The 20,322-nt window shown below is 35.0% G+C and overlaps 1 protein-coding gene across 19 annotated transcripts in view; it reads left to right on the forward strand.

Moving 5' to 3' along the window:
* Positions 1 to 20,322, forward strand: part of FRYL (FRY like transcription coactivator) — a 158,403-nt gene that overhangs the window by 79,732 nt on the left and 58,349 nt on the right. For 15 of the 19 annotated variants that reach the window (XR_003074813.3, XM_046941215.1, XM_046941217.1 and 12 more), the window contains 17 exons: positions 118 to 197; positions 929 to 1,009; positions 1,420 to 1,588; positions 2,533 to 2,625; positions 5,274 to 5,372; positions 6,848 to 6,949; positions 9,624 to 9,668; positions 12,160 to 12,263; positions 12,874 to 12,982; positions 14,655 to 14,741; positions 15,410 to 15,581; positions 16,269 to 16,401; positions 16,571 to 16,678; positions 17,601 to 17,838; positions 18,429 to 18,614; positions 18,720 to 18,806; positions 19,705 to 19,973. Coding sequence is in view for 18 of the 19 variants with exons in the window: in XM_046941215.1 (XP_046797171.1) it covers positions 118 to 197; positions 929 to 1,009; positions 1,420 to 1,588; positions 2,533 to 2,625; positions 5,274 to 5,372; positions 6,848 to 6,949; positions 9,624 to 9,668; positions 12,160 to 12,263; positions 12,874 to 12,982; positions 14,655 to 14,741; positions 15,410 to 15,581; positions 16,269 to 16,401; positions 16,571 to 16,678; positions 17,601 to 17,838; positions 18,429 to 18,614; positions 18,720 to 18,806; positions 19,705 to 19,973 (2,162 nt within the window). In the remaining variant the exon portion in view is untranslated. The remainder of the gene's footprint in view (positions 1 to 117; positions 198 to 928; positions 1,010 to 1,419; positions 1,589 to 2,532; positions 2,626 to 5,273; positions 5,373 to 6,847; positions 6,950 to 9,623; positions 9,669 to 12,159; positions 12,264 to 12,873; positions 12,983 to 14,654; positions 14,742 to 15,409; positions 15,582 to 16,268; positions 16,402 to 16,570; positions 16,679 to 17,600; positions 17,839 to 18,428; positions 18,615 to 18,719; positions 18,807 to 19,704; positions 19,974 to 20,322) is intronic. The other 4 variants (XM_015285497.4, XM_003641236.6, XM_004936046.5 and 1 more) reach the window with 1 other exon arrangement.

The raw sequence follows: 20,322 nt of genomic DNA on the forward strand, positions 1-20,322 counted from the left end.
GTAGAGAGTAGGAAATATTTCTGCAGGGCACCTCACAGTCCTATTAATGTACTTCATACATACATCCACACACATATATGCATAGTTACTTACCTATACATAACACTTTTGTTTCAGATACCTGTTCATCCAGTGCCAGATCCTTTAGTACATGAAGTTCTAAACTTGGCTTTTAAGCACTTTAAACATAAGGAAGGGTAAGTTTCATCTGCATACTATAAAACATTTTGTATATATTTTGAGCCTGTGCTTCACTGTGGTAATTGTTCTCATTTGATTGCTTCACATGTAACACATTGGTGGTAATATTGTAAATGAGCAATGATTGATAATTTAGAACTGAACACATATCTTGAAAGAGCACAGCTTTGTTAGATGTAATAATAATAGAGCTAATTTTGCATAGAACGGTTTACATAGCCAACCAGAGCCAGGAAAGAGGATTGAGGTTAGATAATGATAGTAAACTTCCTGTGCGGAGTGTGTCTGCTCAGTGAAACAACGCTGTTTTACACAGAGTCACAGAATCATAGGGTTTGGAAGAGACCTCTGAGTATCATCTACTCCAACCTGCTGCTAAAGCAGATTCCTTATAGCAGGTTGCACAGGGAAGTGTCCAGGTAGGTTTTAAATATCTCCAGAGAAAGAGATTCCACAACTTCTCCGAGCAGCCTGTTCCAGTGCTCTGTCACTTTCAACGTAAAGAAGTTCTTGCTCATGTTTGGATGAAACTTCCTGTGGTCCAATTTGTGGTCCAAAATTTCACCTATGCTTTTTATTTATGCATTTCCTTGTTTTTATGGTTATATTTCAGGATGTGGGGTGTCATCTTTGTGTTTGTAATCGTGAACACACTTGTAGTTTAGAAGAACAAAAGTGTACTGAAGGTGTATTTTAACTTCTTCCCTGGATTTTTTCTTTCTTTTAGGTATTCAGGAACCAACACTGGGAACGTGCACATTATTGCAGACTTATATGCAGAAGTGACAGGGGTTCTTGCTCAATCAAAGTAAGTTCAATCTCTGAATTCTGAGTTGAAGAATATTTAATATAGCAGCATTTGTTAGTGGCCTCAGAAACAAATAAGGTAGACTGGTGTGTGTTCCTCATGTTCCAGCGCAATAGGTTGAACAGATCGAGGAATAACCTTTACTTTAGTACAACAGTGAATCAACTTGAAGATGCAGAGAAAAGAGGCTGGCTTTCTGTCAATAGTTCTGTTCTGTTCACAAGTGCATTGCAGTGCGGCAATGGCTCTTGAAATGCCTGGCTTTTAAGTATCAGGGTTCATCTTGTTTGTTTTTAGTTTACTGTAGGTGCTGATATCAGTTACAGAATAAAGACATCAGTTCCGAGTTAAGTACTTAATGTAAAAGTAAAAGAAAATGTGAATAAATGCAATCTATATCCCTTGCTCAGGTTTCAAGCTGTTAGGAAGAAGTTTGTCACTGAATTAAAAGAACTGCGGCAAAAAGAACAGAGTCCTCATGTAGTACAAAGCATCATCAGTTTGATTATGGGAATGAAGTTTTTTCGAGTAAAGATGTATCCCGTGGAGGATTTTGAAGCATCATTTCAGTTCATGCAGGTAATCGAACATCATGGCAAACTGAATTAAGCATTATTTTGATTGCTTAGATCATGAAAGTGCAACAGTGCTTACTGTGATCAGTTAACTCAGTTGTGTCATCCTTCATCCTTTTCTGTTAGTTTCAGGGTTCTCAGACGCATGAATCATTTGTTTCTCTATGGTTTATGAGTACCTACCATAATGAGAACCCGTTCTGAGTTGTCGCAGTGATGTGGCTAACCTGTAATAAATGAAATTGTTTGAGACTACATGGAAATGGGCAGCAATCTACTATTTTTATTTCTTTATGAAAGTAGGTTGAAAAGAAGTTTCTTGAGATATCTTTTCTTAAATAGCTGAGATACCAAGATGCAGTTCTGTTTGAAAAACACTTCATTTTCAGAGAGAATTCGAATCTTTCTTTGCTTCTATTGACTGTGAATTGAAAAATTGTTTAACTGTTGAACAGCCATTGACCTTGTCACTGGTCCTGGGAAATCTACCACACGAGTGGATAGTCCAGTTTCTTTCAAGTTTTGTACAGTGAAGTGTGCATACAAGTGTATGGATATTTGTTCCTCTGTAAAATTGTTTTTGTATCTTTGAGTCCAAGTCACCTTGGAAATTCAATTGAGTACATAAAAATGTCAAATATTAGTTTATAATGATTTCAATGTAAGATAAGCATTTATTTTTGGCAAATAGAAGGAAAATGTGCATCTTTTTTTATTCTGAATAGAAAAAAAACATTCCCCTTTCAACTTTTTCTTAGTTCCTGGCCAAAAGGTATTTAAAGTTTCCAATCTTTTGTAAAGTTGTTTTTATCACAGAAAGTAAGTCCAACTGTTTTCAAAATTTGAGCTAGTAATTGATGTGTTACTGTGAGTAGTATTTATGCTATAATGACATTTCTAAGTCTTTCTTCTTTTTTCAAAAACTTGTTTTAATTCTTCATCACAAAGGAATGTGCGCAGTACTTCCTGGAAGTAAAAGACAAAGACATAAAGCATGCACTTGCTGGTTTGTTTGTGGAAATTCTTATCCCTGTGGCTGCTGTAAGTATTTTTTTTTCCTCATTCCATTTTCCTCTTTTACAGTTGAGGTCTCATTATAGAATTGCTTCCAATAATCTTCATTATGTTGTGTTTTTATGCATTTTAAAATGCTACAAAGTAAGTTACTTAGGAACACCTGCATAAACTTTTGAAGGGAAGCATGTTGGTACAATTTGCAGATTAGCTGGTTTCCCCATGTATTTCCAGGGCTTTTTAACACTCTTATTTTCTTGACTCTTATATCACTGTGTTGTGTTTAACACCACCATATCTGTGGTGTTATACTTGTTCTAAGAGACTGAAATTTCATGTATTTAATATTTGTTTATTTAGAGATCCCACTGAATTTCTTTATTAGCTGAAATCTCTAAGTTCTTTCTAGAATAAACTGATATATATAACATTTTTTACAGTGAGGTAGGGAGAGCGTGAGCTCCTATGGAAGAATTAAAAATCTAGCATAGAAGAATATCTTTGACCTCTACTTTCTCTTTCAAGTATATCTGTCTTATCTTGACCTGCAAGGATGTGTTCATCTTCTCTAGATTTCTTAACTTTGGGACTTAAAAAAATTAAATGGAGACAATATTTCATTTTAAGACATAACCACAGAGGTGTGGTATTGATAGTAACTCTTTATTGACTAAAGTTCTAGTCTTACCCGGACGTATTTCTTCTCTTTTCTAGAGAAGAATGACCTAACTTGATGAGAAGTAGATGCATTTGTCATTTTGAATTGCATAGTTGCTTGACAGGTCAAGTGAGGGGTGAATAGAGAAAGTTCTTAGCATTTAGGTAAATGTGAATTTTAGTTTACAAAATTGTAATTTAAATAGTAAGAGCCACACATTCACTGATTGGACAGAGGCAGCATTGGAATTAGAACTAGTTTATGGTAGTCACAGAGGCACTCACATCAGCTGTGTGGTACGTATGTCTGTGATGAGCCATGGATCTCTTCCTACAAACAGTGGCTGAGTCAGTGCTTTCAGCAGTTGGTGAGGGAGTCTTGATCTTTCTTTCTTTCTGACTCATTGAATCTTTAATCATTCCATATAAATGGCACTTCAGAAACAGAAGCTGAGAATCCCATTCCAGGTGGAAATAGAGTTGAGAGGGTTAGTCATACTCTACATGAGATGCAAATTTGAATCTTTTCAAGTAGGTGGAAGAACTGAATCTGGATTTGCTGTTATCTTGGGTACAGAAAATCACTCAGAAAAATCACTAGTGAGTAAGCTGTTGGATTTCAGCATTATGACTTCACTACTGTTGTTCTCCTGCTGAGTCATTCAGGCATTTTTTAAAAAATACGACCAGATTTGGATCCTCCAGGTGTAATGGATGAGTGAATGTTTTACAGAGGGGAAGTTAAAGTTGATCTACGAGCTCAAGGTTATATCCAAGAGCAGTAATGTGGTGTTGGCAACAACTGGCTCCAGTTTATCATGTGACGCTAGGGGAAATACCAAACAACTTAGATCTTAAGAATAATAAAAGAGAAATAATTTGGGGACGTGACAAAAGTCATTTAAAATGCAAAACTTCTTTCTCAATTCTTTCTTTTTGACTTTTTACATCTTGCAGTATGCAGTATTTTGGGTTTTTTTATGTTTCCGCATCATGAATGTGTTGAGGCTGTGCTTAGCAATTTGGACATGATATATCTTTTAATAACTCTTTTTTAGTTTTTTATTACAGAAATAATATATATATATGAAAGCTTATATTGGGAAAAATGGAGAATTGATGAAATCATGTTCACCTTTCTGGTTCTCCAGAATGAAAAGTTTACTTTCATTTTCATTTCATTTTCATTCTCCAGAATGAAAGTTTACTTTCATTTTTCTCCAATGAAAGTAAATATGACTGCTTCTGCAGTGTTGTAAAGAACATGCAGTTACCAACCTTACTTTTATAGATAATTTCTTCCAGAAAAGCAAAACAAAACAAAACAAAAAAACCCAAACCAACCAAACAAAAAGGCCAGAATTCAACATGTACAGAAAAACCAAAGAATAGAGTAGTACATCAAAATTACATTTAAATTGATTATAAGAGGCATCCAGAGAGAAGGGTAAGAGATAAGGGGAGCAGGGGGAAGGCTGTTTTGAATCCAAGAATGGATTTGCTAATAAAAGTGTAGGGTTGTGTTCATCTCCTTCATTAATTCTGCAAACTGTACAAAGACCTCTTGAGTTTTGATTGCCCAGTGATCTGTGTGTCATTTCTTTCAAGTTTTCAGTTTTCCACAACTGGGGGGATATAAAAGAAAAGGGGAGCGCTGAAAACGGGGAACAGTAAAAAAGTAATGGCTGTTATTTTTGAAATGCATTTTACTTTTAAAGGGTTTCAGTGTAGTTTTATTTGTTAGATGGTGGCAAATGTTTTACATTCTATTCTTTAAATATGGGACACGAACCATGTTTTTAAAATAATGTTTTATAGTTGGTTGTTTTTTTAACTTACGTAGCTGTGGTGATGTTTCATTGCACTTCTGTTTATGGTTCAGACAGTGTTATCAAATACTTAGCCAACGTGAGATTTAACTTTTGAATGTTCTTAAATCCAGGAATGTTCTAATGCATGTTTTAAATACCTTCTTTATAAAATTTTAAATCAGTTTATGTGTGTATTTCTTTTAATAGGCTGTTAAAAATGAAGTGAATGTGCCATGTTTGAAAAATTTTGTGGAGATGCTTTATCAGACTACCTTTGACTTGAGCTCAAGAAAGAAGCATTCGCTGGTATTTTAAAGAAATATTTCAACTTCTCCATTTTGTTCATCATAGGCTTTTAAGCTAATACATTATCTTAAGTTAAAAGCTGTATTAATTTCAATCTCAACTCTTCAGTTCAAGTACAATCCAATTAATGCTACATATACTGCATTTGCTCTGATATTTATCTGTTTCTTTGTGCAAGCTATGGTACTGTTATCTCACTTGTGAGATTGTTTTGAAATTGGTACTTGTTCTTGTTTTAGTTCCTTTTAGCACAGTGTTATTTAACCTGATGTCTCTTCTGATAAGAACTTACATACAGGGACTTCATATATTTATATCATGTTTAATTAAAAGATAGAAGTGGCAGGCAAGACGTTCCAGCAAAATAACAGCCTGTTAAGTAGTCTTGTTCTGCTTTTTTTTTTCCCCTCCACGTGTAATCTATTCTTTTTCCAAAGTATTTTATTACTTCTTTCTGATAGAAATCTCTGCAGATTTCTTCCCCCATGACTACATTTTAGCAAGGATTTTTAAATCTCTTCTTATTGCATTATTTGGGAATTCTTTACAATTTTGGCAGCCATATTTCAAGTTGATTTGTTTTACTGGAAATACAGGGCTAAATTTGGCATTCAAATTGACATATTCAATAAAAGCAAATGAGTTTAATATCATTTATTCTTCCTTCACATCAGGGACTTTTAATAGAAGTGTGAGCTTTACTTAAGCATATAAAACATATGTACATTGTTACATATACTTACGCCCGTGGCATAAGAATAACAGTTGATGATAGTATTTGCAATTCGATTTTATGTATGAAGTCAGACACCAAGATATGTCAAGATTACAATTTACCTTTTTATCCTTTTTCTATAATTTTTGTTCCATAACAAGGTAATGTACAGTCAGATTTAGTATTAATTGTGTATATTGTTAAGGGATATGACCTTTAAACAAATCACATGTTAAAAAAGCAAAGTTAGATGGTCCTAGTTTACATATTCACAGTCATTATCAAACTAGTTTTTCTTGATTAATCAAAGTAGACCTTGAGGAGCAGTAAAATGTCTGACAACCTCAAGCCTACCTCAGTTTTTACTGAGGTGATAGTTTTTTTCCCTCAAAGGCCGCTCTCTCTCCCACAGAAGACTCTGTGAAATGACTCATACGATTGCAGGGAAAGTGAATATTGTAAGAAGGGTGAGATCTGCCAGCAGCCTTTGCTTGAGATCAGGCCTCGGTAGATGAGCTCCACTGTGGTCCCCTGGTGCTCTACTGTGAGCTATGCAGCACACAGCTTACAACACCCACTCCTGGCTAGCAGACATGTCCTAGTGCGGGGCAAAGGCTGCAGCAGAATGCTAACCTGGTGACCAGTCCTAGGTGCTGTGAGAGCCTGAGACAGGAACCAGCTCTGTCTCATTCTCGATGTACAAGACTTGGGAGGTCTGCTAAGAGCAATTTGATCGATTCTTTTTCCCCCCTACTCATAGGCTTTGTATCCATTGATCACCTGCCTGTTGTGTGTCAGTCAGAAACAGTTTTTTTTAAATAACTGGCACGTTTTCCTGCAGAACTGTTTGTCACATCTAAAGGTAAGAGTCCTTTTCAATTCAGAAACTGTTGCAAATCAGTAGCACTTGTTCCAGTATGTTCTCAGACACCTACTGCCATATAAATATAAGTACTTAGCTATTTAAAAGGACACTGTCATTAAAAAAAAAATACTCATGTCTTAAGTCTCCATTAATACTCAACTTTTTATGATGTTATGTAATTCTGGAAATGGATATCTCCCCCATGGGGACCTTCAGCTTTGTTGAGTAAAATTTACAGAAGTATCTGCTAATAAATGCTGTCATCTACTAGAGAAAGTACAAAGTGTAATCTTTCTTGTGAAGATTACATCTGAGAAAATAATTTATCTCTTCTTTTCATTTACTGAAGAGACAGAAAACGAATCTGTAGTCCAGAAAATAAATGTCTACAGCTTGTGATGTGTATTTTCCATATAAAAATTACAGTGTCCCTTTAACCTCGTGGCTTCAGTTGATAGCATTGTAAACAAAAGTTGATTGATAAAATGTAGAGATTTTGATGCTTAAAAATTTGAGATTTCTTTTCATAAGTTACTTACAGTATTAATTGCTGTACATTTTCTTTCCATAATTTTGATTAACATGGTTCATGATTTTGCTTACATATTGATTTTGATAACTTTAATAAATTCTTTGATTGACCTTCACAATATTCATTCTGGTTAGGTATGAGTGATGATTCCAAAACTTATTAGTAAAATATATAAACCAGCATGAAGTCGAATGGAAACAGGGTTAGCTGCTTGGATTGTTAAGGATCATTTTGTTTTCATGACATCTTTCACACTTTTCTGTTGCTTGTTGGGTTTTTGTATATTTTTCTTCTAACATTCTCTTGCAATATTTGCCTGGATTTTTTATGTTGTTTATTTTGCTTATGGAGGCTTCTTTTGGTTTTGTTTTAAAGCTTTTTGAAAAATTCTTACAATCTAGGAATTGCATTTTTCTGGCATAATGTCCATTGCTGATAATGGATGTATTAGAACTATAAAAGCCAGTGAGTTTAACTGGTAGCATGCATTTTATATCAATATTTTTAAGTTTTGTTAACTACTAACAGCTTAACACGTTTACTGTAAGGCTCTATTCAGCAGAAATTTTATATAAGAATTTCTGCAACTCAGAATTTGCAGTGTCCTGATGCTTTGCCATCAATGAGTTATTTAGGATGTTTTCAGTGTTTCATTAGTTTGGCCTATCAAATACTATAGGTTTTTTTTTTGAGGGGGTGTTGGGGGGGGAGGAGGTGCCTAGCTTATGCAGAAATTTTTCTGAGGTTAATCTTAAAAATTACACCCTTACTGTCCTCCCGTGTCTTGTGAATGAATGTGTTCCTTTGTTTCTGAAGCTAATTAAATGCATGCAATCTGTAATAAGTAATCTCATTAATTTATAAATCTGAATTTCACAGCAGTTTAGTCTTTTAGATTTTCCCTTTCTCCATTTTATTTCCTCATTTCCTAGCCACCAAAGTTATTTGTTTGCAGTTATTAAGGATGTGAAATGCAATCAGAATTCCAAACCCATCATCTCTAGCGTCTTTGATGTTATTTAATGAAGTAATGCTGACAGTTATTGGGAAATAGTTTGGAGTGCTAAAAAGTTTCATCTAGCCCTGTCACATGGAGGAAACTAGAGAAGTTAAGAATTGCAACAGTGATAACACCAAGACTTTGTCACAGGAATGCTCTACAATGAGCATAAACCAAAGAGGTGACACAGGCTATGAACTCATGGTGCTCAGTTCATTCCATGATGACTGCCGAGTGCACTCTTTTGCCTGGCAAGGAATGCCCTGTGGCCACACTTCACTGGGGGAACATTAAGACATCTCCCTTTAGGTGGGGTGAAAGCTCACACCTTGACAGTCTCTCGGTAGTAACTGGTGCACTGTGTTCATACCCTGCGATATTTCAGTGCAGTTACTTCATTTGGCAGCTACATTGTCCTTGATAACACTCCTGAAGGTACTCTGATTCCTGATACAGCAAGGCTTATTTTCATTGTAAAATGGTTTGCACTTGGTTTCAGCACATGCCCTGTTAGTTATCCTTAGAGCAGCCTTAAGTCTGTGGAGAAAACATCCCAGACTTTCTCAAAGAGAGCAGCCTAGGGCATTTGTTCTTTTTCTTTCCTGCTGTTAAGCTGTTAACTGCTATGAGGAAGGCTTAAATAGCTCTGGGCCTGGACCAATGCAAATAGCAGCTAAGTGAGTAGTAAGAGTTGGTTCAGACCTGGAGGCTACCAAATAGAGTCTTCTGGCATTGCAGCTCTGACCTTGATCCATGTGTTAGCTGGGTTGCCATTGTAGCTTTGAACTCAGGAGGGCTAAATATCTTGAATTTGTTCAGCAGACAGTAACAGCAGTCAGTATTGCCAAGTCATTTTGCCTGCTTATCTGACTAGTATTTAGATAAAACAGTTTTATCAGATTTGTCAGAAAGCTCATTCTTGAGTGAGGCCCAACTCTGGCATCCGTACCATATCTTACAGGGAGAGGAAGGAATGTACAGGAATGTTTTTTTGCCACTGTAGAAAAAACAGTATTTCTACTGAATAGAGTCCTTAGTATACAGCTATCTGTTGTTTTTGTGCTTTTTTTCATCTAACATGCATGTGCCTCCCATTCTCATGTTTGTTATGTTTTGCTGTCTCACATTGCTTTATTTAGATGCCATCTAACAACAGTATCAGAAAACAAATAGAAACACTGCAGGTGAGTTAATATGTTGTTACAACTCAGTGAAATGTTGCTTTGTCTCGTGTAAATAATGTATTTTGTACTCTTTTATGTTAATCATTGTATTTTGTACTTTCCTTTCTCTGTAAAAAATGCTCTTGGCATTGTTAAGAAGCCACAGGATGCAGAGTGTTTTAAAGGTCTTTTCTTCATGATAGGGAGTAAAGGAGAAAGACAGAAAACTGATATCAGTTTGTCCTAGGGGGTGAGACTGTGACTTTGTGAGGTTGCGTATCACTATCACATCTGGTTTCCCTGAACAAAAATGCATGTTTTCACTGGCATTAAACTACATATTAAGATGTATGGTTTTTTTTTCCTGTTAATTTGTTCCAAAAAATGTCTTGCATGTGAGCAAACTTGAAAGCATTTTCACAATAAAAAATGTGAAACTGATTTACTGTAACAACTTGCAGTGCACTAACTTGAAAGACTTTTACACTGTTGGTTTTGCAGGTTTTAAAAAGTAGGAAATGTTTTAGTTCAGAACAGAAGAAAAGTTTAACATCAGTATTAAAAAGTACTTTCTTCAGTAAGTGACTACATTTGACTAACATGGAAAAAATGCTGTTTTGTTTCTTGCCTTCATTGAGATATGTTTCATTGACTTGTCTTAATGTGTCATGTAAGACCATTGTAGATTTCCTCTTATTTTTTGTTTTATACCTGAGATAGAGTTCTTGAAAGTTTATTCCATGGTTTTCTGATATCGTTTATCCATGTGAAAAATCCTGGGGTTTGAAACAGAACTGTGTTTGGAAGAAAACAAACAAACAACCCACAGAAGAGAATGCCTTAAAGTCTGTCACACATCAGCTAAAAATGCTGAAACGTAGTCAGGTTGTGGGACTACATAGACTTGTGTAATGCATTCTAAATGCATTAATCTCGAAGAGGAAGGGAAATACTGGCATACTAACAGCAGGTATAGAACAAATGTGCCATAATTAGACACACACACGCACAAAAAATCCATCTTATAGTATATTTGTTTTCTTTCTAGTTGTAGTAAGAGATAACAAAGCTTTTCAGTGCTTAAGTCCAAAAGTGCTGCTGCATTTTTAATGTTCTTACACTTTTAAAGAAGTGAATGCCTATTCACACATTTTGCTTTCCTGACAAAGGAGCAAGCTTCATCATAGCCATTCAGCATGATAAACCTTCTCAGCTATGGGATGTTATAAACCATGTCACATAATTGTCTGCTACCTAAACTTCTTTTTTTTTAATTGTTAATTTTGGTTTCCTTCTGAACCGTAAGTTATTTTCCCCCTTTGAATGCTCAGATATAAGGAAACCAGAGCGTTACTCAAGTGGGTTACTGTTAGCAAGAAGAGTTCTAAATGCTGCATTATGGGTAGTCTCTGTTAAAGCATGTACAGATGAATTCATAAGCTTACTATGAACATAAAGAACTATTGGCCTGTAGATAAGCTATGATAAATAATAATTTAATTGTTTTTTATTTTGGGGGTTGGGAGGGGGGGCTGTGAGGTCAGGGAGTGGGAAGGGGCACAGTTTAAGTTGGTTGAAATCAAAGCTATTACAGTCTGTTGTGAATTTACACTCTACTTGTCCTGGAAGGATAAAGTAGCAGTGATACTCTGAACCGTGGGCTTGTGATTGAGGCTACAAAAAGTGAAATTAATTGTGTTTGAGCCATCAGGCAGAAACATTGTGCCTTGAAACAACAGGACTTCACTAGAGATGGGAAAGAGGTTTTTTTAAAACCAAGACAGTGCCTAAAAGTTCCAACTGGGAGTCATTTATTCCCACTTCATAATACTAATGGTGAATTCCAAGAGTCCCACTGAACACTGTGAGATTATAAATACAGTGAGCATCCTTAGCTAAAAAAAGAGGTTACTGGAGTTGGTATGACAAACGTTACTGTCACTCAGTGTTCTGCACAGTGAAAGAGCTACAAGGAGCAAAGCTAAGCTCCTAGAAGAAGCTTTAGGATGAAAAAGAATTTCATACCATGCATAATTTATTAATGCTTGCCCTGCACTCTTTTTCTTCTGCACCTGCTACTGTCTGCTCTCGTAAACTGAATACTGGACTTAGATGGACTTTGTGCCTGATCCAAAGCAGCTACTCCCATGTTTTACTGACAGCTATTAGTTAGTTTGTTATAAAGTGGGTACCCGTTACTTTCTAAGGAAAGTTCTTTGAGGCAATATGCTCTTGGTGTTCATCCTGAGGACTGTTAGTTAATCTTCTGCTTTCAGAGTGAAAGGCATATAAAGCAATCTGAAATTACTAGTTAAGTATTTAACTAGTATTGGAAATACGCAGTGCATGCTTGGTTTTAAATATACACAGTAGAACTTATAGTCAGTATTAAACGTGTCAGCTTTCATTCTTAAAAGAAGTTGAAAATATTCTCAAAAGTCAGAAGAGTAATACTATGATTTCCTGAATGTCTTGCAGGCAGCAGTAACTGTATTTTTCTTCTATTTTACAGAATAAAGATCCTAAAATGTCCCGAGTTGCACTGGAATCTTTGTATAGGTTGTTGTGGGTTTATGTTATTAGAATAAAATGTGAAAGCAACACTGTAACTCAAAGGTAAGTTCATTGTGCAAAGGATTCTAAGTTGTTTTTTTTTTTTTCCTTGTGATGTTAAAAAAGATCCCTAAGTCACCTCAGGGAGGGGCTTGTTGGATAAGTAGAGGAACAAGTCTTCATCTTCATAGAGAAAACCAGAGGAGCTTGATTAGTTTCAAGAGGAGAATGAAGGGAGTCCACACTCTCCTTTTTATATCTGTGATGACATAAGTGGATGGAGAGATAAAGAGCAGGAGATTTAGTTAACAGGCACTAATGATACCGTAACAAATAGGATCTGAAGTGCCCGTCACTAAGTATAGGCTGGAAATGAAAAGAATGAAAAGATGTGTTTTTACAAATTAGCACAGTGAGAATTTGGAGTAGTCATTCAGCATTCGCTCCTCCTCCTGACTGTTACTAAGTAGCTCAAAACCAGGATTTTGTTCACCTTTTAATGACCCCAGCAACAACAGAAGGCTGTACTTTAAATGGGAAGTACTGCCTTCTGTGTTATGTAGTAGTCAATCCCACGCTCCTTCAGATTTGAATCCCAACAAATAGGCAATTACGAAACATTATTCTTATAGCCATTTTTTGTCTTCTTACATTTGTTTCTCAATTCTCGTAGTCGTCTCATGAGCATTGTATCAGCACTTTTTCCAAAAGGATCACGTAGTGTGGTCCCACGAGACACACCTCTGAATATATTTGTGAAGATTATTCAGTTCATTGCTCAGGTAAGAATATATCTAGGTAGAAATACAATATAATGAACATTATTTGTAAGGAATATAAATTATGGGCTGTTTTTTGAAGTATTTGTAGAGTTTAAATATATTTAATGAAATTTCCCCAAATAATAATGGAATGACTAATTCATTTCTTCAAGTGGCAAAATTATTTTCCTTTAAAATTCAATAACTATGTTTTGTAAATGTTACGATGGTTAGTATTTACATTTCTATTGCTCTGTAATGGATGTGCACTAATATGCTTAGTGTATTCCATTCTAATATATTTATAAGAGACAAAGTATCTGAATGTTAATATCCATTTGTATTTAGCAGGGAGTTTAGCATCTAGACTGGAAAAAAAATTGCAACGTGTATGTTAGTGTAGTTCCTATTGCATTACAATTTGTACTGTTTTAGCTGCTTCTGCTGTCTTAATATCAAAATGCAGGGGGGATCGCACAGGATACAATACTCATTCATCTGTAACCTTATAAATTAGACTTATGTTTTTCCATCTTACAGATAGCATGTCTGTGCTTCAGTTTCCAAAACGACCTACTTCTGTTTATACAGAGATGAAACAGGAAGCAAAATCCTTTATGCTATTTTTTTTCTAGGGTTCTTCATTTTAACACTAAGTTTTAATTATTTCTAATTATCAAATATTTGAACCTGTAAAGCAGCCTAACTGCAGAAGCCTGTGCTTTGTTTACTTACTCTTTTGCCTTTGTATCCGAATACACGATTTCATGGTGAAACTCTTCTATTGCCCCCTCATCTTAGATTCAGAATGCTTTTTAAGTGTTCAGTGTATTTTTTTATACTGTGTTAAACAGATGGAGAACTGAAGTTCAGCAGAAAGTAATTGCTGAAGTTCTGTTCTTTGGTATAGATTTTCACCAAACCAGGTACAAGCAGAGTTTTCAATTTGACACTTCTACTAATGAGGTCCCAGGGTCTGAAATCAGGCATTCTCAGAAAGAAGTAGATGTAATTAGTAACCTACTGTGAAAGCTTTATTTAAGTAACTCAACTGTCATCAATAATAAGAGCTGCCTAACAGAAGCAGGAATAAAATATGCTTCTCATTGGAATGTTCAATTGACTCATGTATCAGACTCATTTGTTCCATTTTTCTTTCTAGCACATATATTACATTTCTGAACTTGTTCAAGTACTGAGCTGTATTCATTAAAAAAGAAAAAAAGAAAAAGAAAACAGAAAAATGCCTTTGCTATGCCAATTTGATTATTTCTTTTTTTCAGCTGGCATCTCTTGTAGAGATTGAAACTGAAGTCCTATAGTATATGACCATTCAAAGAGAACCTGAATTGTAATACAAAAAGGAACTAATCTGAGATTGCAAATGCAACCTTAATTGATGCATTTTCTAACTCACGTGGGCTTTACCAGTGTATTGATGCCAACATAGTGTATTTTGGCATTTTATTTTTAATACATTGTACTGAATAGTGTTGAACAGTATTACATTTTAAAAAGAGTATTATTAATTCGTAAGAATGCATAAGAAAAATAAATATTTTAAACTTTTTAAATATCATTTTTGGTTTTTTAATCTCCTAAGACATGATACCCACTGCCTATAAAGGAAGAAATTAAGCTATGCATAGAAAGATAAACAAGAGTTTATGTATAAACTTTTTTTCCTTCATAGGAACGCTTGGATTTTGCAATGAAAGAAATAATATTTGATCTTCTTAGTGTTGGAAAATCACCCAAAACCTTCACAATTAATCCAGAGGTAAAATGAACTTATTACTTGCATGCAGTGAGAACAGGGTGTTGGGATGAAATTTTTGTATCTGTAGTTATCTATTTTTGAGCTGACATGAAAGTGGATTAATGAATATCAAAAAAGGTGTTCTGGTAAAACTAAATAAATAATTAGTTGTTACTAGTTAAAGAAATAAATAGTTGTGTACAATTGCTGTTCTGTGTCTGGTGAGTAAGCCAGCAACACTACTGCAGTTTCAACTCATTGTAACTGTAAACCCAGTATGTACGCTTGTGTTTAACCATAAAGCCTTTTTTTCAGGGACATCTTACCCTGGTCTTACAAACCCACTGTATTAGATGAGATATATAAATGTCTTTCTTCAGTGTATCATTCTCATGATTCATATTGACTCCTTTAATGCTGTTTACTCTAAAACATTAAGTGTATTAATCCATGATCCATGCCAGTTTTGTTGACTGGAATCAGAGATGTGAGAAGGCATTCAACACTAAAATTTTGTTCTTGATACTTCCATTATGCTAATGGGTACTATTTAAATCATGCCTGTCCTACTAATGCCGTCTGCTTACAGAGGGAAAATGCAGTTTGTCTTTTGCCTCATCTGTGTTACTTCAATGTTATAATTCCTTTTGTTTTCTGCTTCTTTTTTCTTCTCTTTGTTGCTTTTGAAGAGGATGAATATAGGCCTCAGAGTCTTCCTTGTCATAGCAGATAGTTTACAGCAGAAAGATGGTGAACCACCAATGCCAACAACAGGAGTTGTCCTTCCCTCAGGAAATACTCTGCGTGTGAAGAAAATTTTTCTTAATAAAACACTGACAGATGAGGAAGCAAAAGTTATAGGTATGTACTAGTCTTTTGGAATTTTACATTCCAATACGTACATGTATGTTCTCAGTTATTCTCAAATAGTACGTTTGTGTATCTTTATTTCTATATTTATTTCAATTTTTATGTAGAATTTATGTAGTGGCAGCATGTTTAAGCAAGATTCCTTAGAGAGAAGCTCTAGACAGTATTGAACTTCTGGTGTCCAAGACTGGATCCGTGGCTTTTTCTGAAAACTATTTTGCACTGCTGAATTAGCACACAAAATACTGAGATTAGTTTAGTAATTAGCACGGCAATTTTTGTTCCGTTGATCCACTCTAGAATGTTCCAAAATACAGCTGAGTTGGAGTGAGAAATTTTTTTATCCCTTTGTTTGGTGGATCTTCTGCAGATGAAATAGTTGTCTCTAAAAGACAATCTCAAGCTAGAACTAAAATGCTCAGAAATGAGAAAAGCAACTAATTATTACTTCTCTGTTTATGTTCTTCCCTGAAGGAAACTTCTACTTTCATAAAATTACCTCCTGCTGCTTGCTTGATATGCTTCTTTTCTTTTTGACTCTTAAAATGAGTTTCATGACAGGCTTTGTACAATAAGAAATTTGTCCTAAACTGAATGTGGTATATATTTTAATAAGAATGTGAAAAACAAGTGAGAATGTGCAATATTGAAAGACGAGGTTGGAACTCTCATTTTCAGGAATGTCAATCTACTATCCTCAAGTCAGAAAAGCTCTGGACAGCATTCTTAGGCATTTGGACAAAGAAGTTGGAAGGCCCATGTGCATGACTAGCGTGCAGATGTCCAATAAAGAACCTGAGGACATGATTACGTATGTATAACATTCACTGTCACACTTATATTGTATTATTCTTGTGCTTGTTTCGTGTTAATGCATTACAAATTGAGGCTTTTTATTTGAATATGTTTTGACCTAAGATTGAAAAGCTTCCTGATATACTGATGTGGATTGTTTTGTTGTTTACAAACTGGTTTTGTAGGGGTGAAAGAAAACCTAAGATAGATTTATTCAGAACTTGTATTGCTGCTATTCCAAGATTGATTCCAGATGGTATGAGCAGGACTGACCTCATTGAATTGCTTGCAAGGTAAGTGAAATGAAATAACTCTTAGTGAATATTTCTTTTTAAAAGCTCCTCATATAATATAGGGTATGTCAGAGTACTCTCTATAAAGTTCAAGTCCACTGCGTACAGATTAATCCCTCTTATTCTTGCATGCATTCAGCAGTTGATCAGATGTTACTGGATAGAGTAGCAGGAGTAAATTTAACATGGAAGATCTTGCACTTATTTTTAGAGATAAATTTCTGAAAAAGTAGGAATAGAATTCTGTTGCTTTTTTTGCTTGTAATTGTTCTGTTGTTTTGTTACTACTGTCTTTCTCTATTAATAAAACCATTACCAAAATGTGAGATGAAAGCATGATAAAGTCTCCCTAGTCAACTTGCCTCATTTTTCCATTTTTTTGATCCAACCTTGGCCCATCAATCCAGTCTATCCAGGTCCCCCTGTAGTGCCCTTCTCCCCTCAGGCAGATCAACACTTCCTCCCAAGAGTGTACTCCCTCCCCAGTAGAGTGTATTGAATTATACATATGTAAATGTTAGTTAAGGTGGCCAAGAGTATTTAAGGCTTTTATAACACTTTTTCTTCATAGAAGACAGGAAGTATTGAAAGACACTAGCCTGTACATCACAAGATACCCCCACACTGAGCTCTAAGATGGTTGCTCAGTTGCACGCAGATAGGCACATATACAAAAGACACGATTATCTCTCATGAAAATTGTTTGTACTCAATTTTGTGAAGGCTTGCTTCATTTTGATGTATTTCTAGCAGGGTCTCGTCTTAGCTAGTTGCAAATGTATTCAGTGCAGAGAATGCATCTTTATGGAAGTATTCTGCCTTGTACAGTAAAGACAGAAGGCAGCACCAAACGTTAATTCATAAAGGCTGGTTAAGAGTATGCGATTCCAGGGTTGATGATACTGGTATTTTTTCTAAACAGGCTGACAATTCATATGGATGAAGAACTTCGTGCCTTGGCTTTCAATACCCTCCAAGCATTAATGCTTGATTTTCCAGATTGGCGAGAAGATGTTCTTTCAGGATTTGTATACTTTATTGTGCGTGAAGTGACTGACATCCACCCAACGCTTCTTGACAATGCAGTAAAGATGTTAGTGCAACTCATAAATCAGTGGAAACAAGCAGCCCAAATGCATAATAAAACCCAAGATTCTCAGGTATCTTAAATACAATCCTTTGATATCGAAGCATAATGTAATCTATATACAGTTCTGTTAGTATGCTTTTTTTATTAAAGTAATAAAAATTCAGTTTATTTTCTTACAGTGCTGAAGACATTTAGTGCTATTATTTTATTTTTTCCCCCAAAATTCATTTAATATTAAGTACTCCCTAAACACTGATTAATTGCCACATGTTTCTTTACATCAAATTCAACATGCGGAATTGGAAATATTAAAGAGCAGTTTTAAACAGCAGAGCTGGCAAAAAAGCACCACTTTCCACTAACAAATAGAAAAGAGGTATAAGAGTTCCAAGAAATAATTTTATACGAGAGAGTCATTTACTCTTTTTTAATTTTGCACTCATTGCATCACTTACGTGAGGAATTAAAATAAGAAGGACTTTCCTGTGGTAAAAAAAATACAAGCTAGCTGATGCCGTGCCATTTGCATAATTTAAAATATGACAAGTAGACAAGACCTAAATATCTTATGATTAATTCTGTCATCACTAATAATGACACTGTAATTCAATTGTGTTTACTTTTTCCTTCATTTGTTTAACTTCTGTGGTTTTTTCTTAGCGTGGTGTCTCCAGTGGGGCTGCCCATACCCTTCCTCTGGAGAGGACCCTTTATTCCAATGTATTTCATGTGGTGGAAGGCTTTGCTTTGGTCATTCTTTGCAGCACAAGGCCTGCAACAAGAAGATTAGCAGTCAGCGTGCTTAGAGAAATAAGGGCCTTGTTCACACTTCTAGAAATTTCTAAGGTAAGAGTTGTTTATCCATTGATGTAAATGCTTAATGAAAGAATACTGTTTTTCTTGACTTTGTGATTTTTATGTTTTTTGTTTTGTTTTCGTTCGTTTTTTTAGAGTGATGATGAATTGGCTATAGATGTAATGGACAGACAAAGTGCTTCTATCCTGGAGAGTTTCATACATCTCACTGGTGCTGATCAGGTAGGAGAGATTTTATCTTAAACTTGAGTGTCAGATGATGTATTTCTCTAAATCTTTTGGTATGTGTTTTAAATCACAGTGTCATTATATTCAAACTAATTTTATAAACAGTTTATCAGCTTCAAAAAAAACCCCAAAAAACAAAAGCAAAAAACCCAGCAAAAACATCCAGGGCCTCCAAAGCTGTTTCTCAAATAAATAAATAAATGAATGAATGAATGAATGAATGAGGAATGTTTTGAGGCTGACAACATCACTGTATGGTTTCTGATCAATTAGGTGCCTACCACGATGCAAATAAACACACACATCTTTTTCTGTTTTTGTTTTGTTTTGTTTTTCCCCCCATCTGGTTCACAGATTACAAGTTCATTGAAGGAAAGACCACTGACTTTTTCTGTGGCTATGCAGTGTCTAACAAGCAGTGTTTCCTTTAGCCACAGTGAGAGCCTTATATGTAGCTGAATTAGAGCTGAATTCTCTTGTTATATATTCATCTTAAACTATTAATGGTTGAAGAGAAGCTTTGCTGTGTTCAGGCTTAGGAAATGAGTTGTATTTCAGTAGTAAGACTTTAAGAGTCTGGAATCTTTTGGAAGAATAACTCACCATGAGTCAAATGCCTTTTTTTCTTTTTTTTCTTTTTTTCTTTTTTTTTTTTTTTTTACAGTTTACTTAATATTTGTTTCCTTTCCAACATGTTTCTATCACTGCCCATATTAGGAACTTCTCTAAAACAGCACAAATTAAGTAATGTGTTTTAACTATGCCTAAATGTGGTTTTGACGCTAACATTTCAGAATGAAAATCTAACAATGAAAAAATATTACTTAATATGCATAGAAATTAATTGTGGTTTATTTTTTTCTTTGTTTTGTTTTGTTTTTAATGCATACAGACTACTTTACTATACTGTCCCAGTTCAGTAGATTTACAGACTTTGGCTGACTGGAGTTCCTCTCCAATCAGCCACCAGTTTGATGTGGTCAGTCCATCACATATATGGATATTTGCACATGTGACTCAAGGCCAAGATCCGTGGATTATAAGCCTTTCAAGTTTTATGAAGCAGGAAAATCTTCCAAAACACTGCCCGACAGCTGTAAGCTATGCTTGGATGTTTGCTTATACCAGACTCCAGATGCTGTCTCCACAAGTGGATATAAAGTAAGCTCATTTCTAAAGGAGATACAGTTTAATTTGCTTGTATTCTTTCAAGATTCATCATCATTCTAATGGTGTTATGTTTCGGTGAGGCAGTGTGCACTCCTAATATTTTCTATGGATTTCATTCATCTTCATATAACAAAAAGTTAGAGCAGTTCTATTTGGAAAAAAAATATTATCTGCTGTAAAGATTAATTCATGCCTTAGGCAATATTGTAGTTCAACAAGTTTGACTATAAAAGCATACATTATTGATGTACAAGCATGTTCTGAATAATTTATTCAGAGTATACAACGTTAACAGTTGCAGAAACAAAGACATAATTTAACATAATTTAAAAATAAATTC

This window comes from Gallus gallus, chromosome 4 (assembly GCF_016699485.2).
Source record: "Gallus gallus isolate bGalGal1 chromosome 4, bGalGal1.mat.broiler.GRCg7b, whole genome shotgun sequence".
NCBI classification, from domain to species: Eukaryota; Metazoa; Chordata; class Aves; order Galliformes; family Phasianidae; genus Gallus; species Gallus gallus.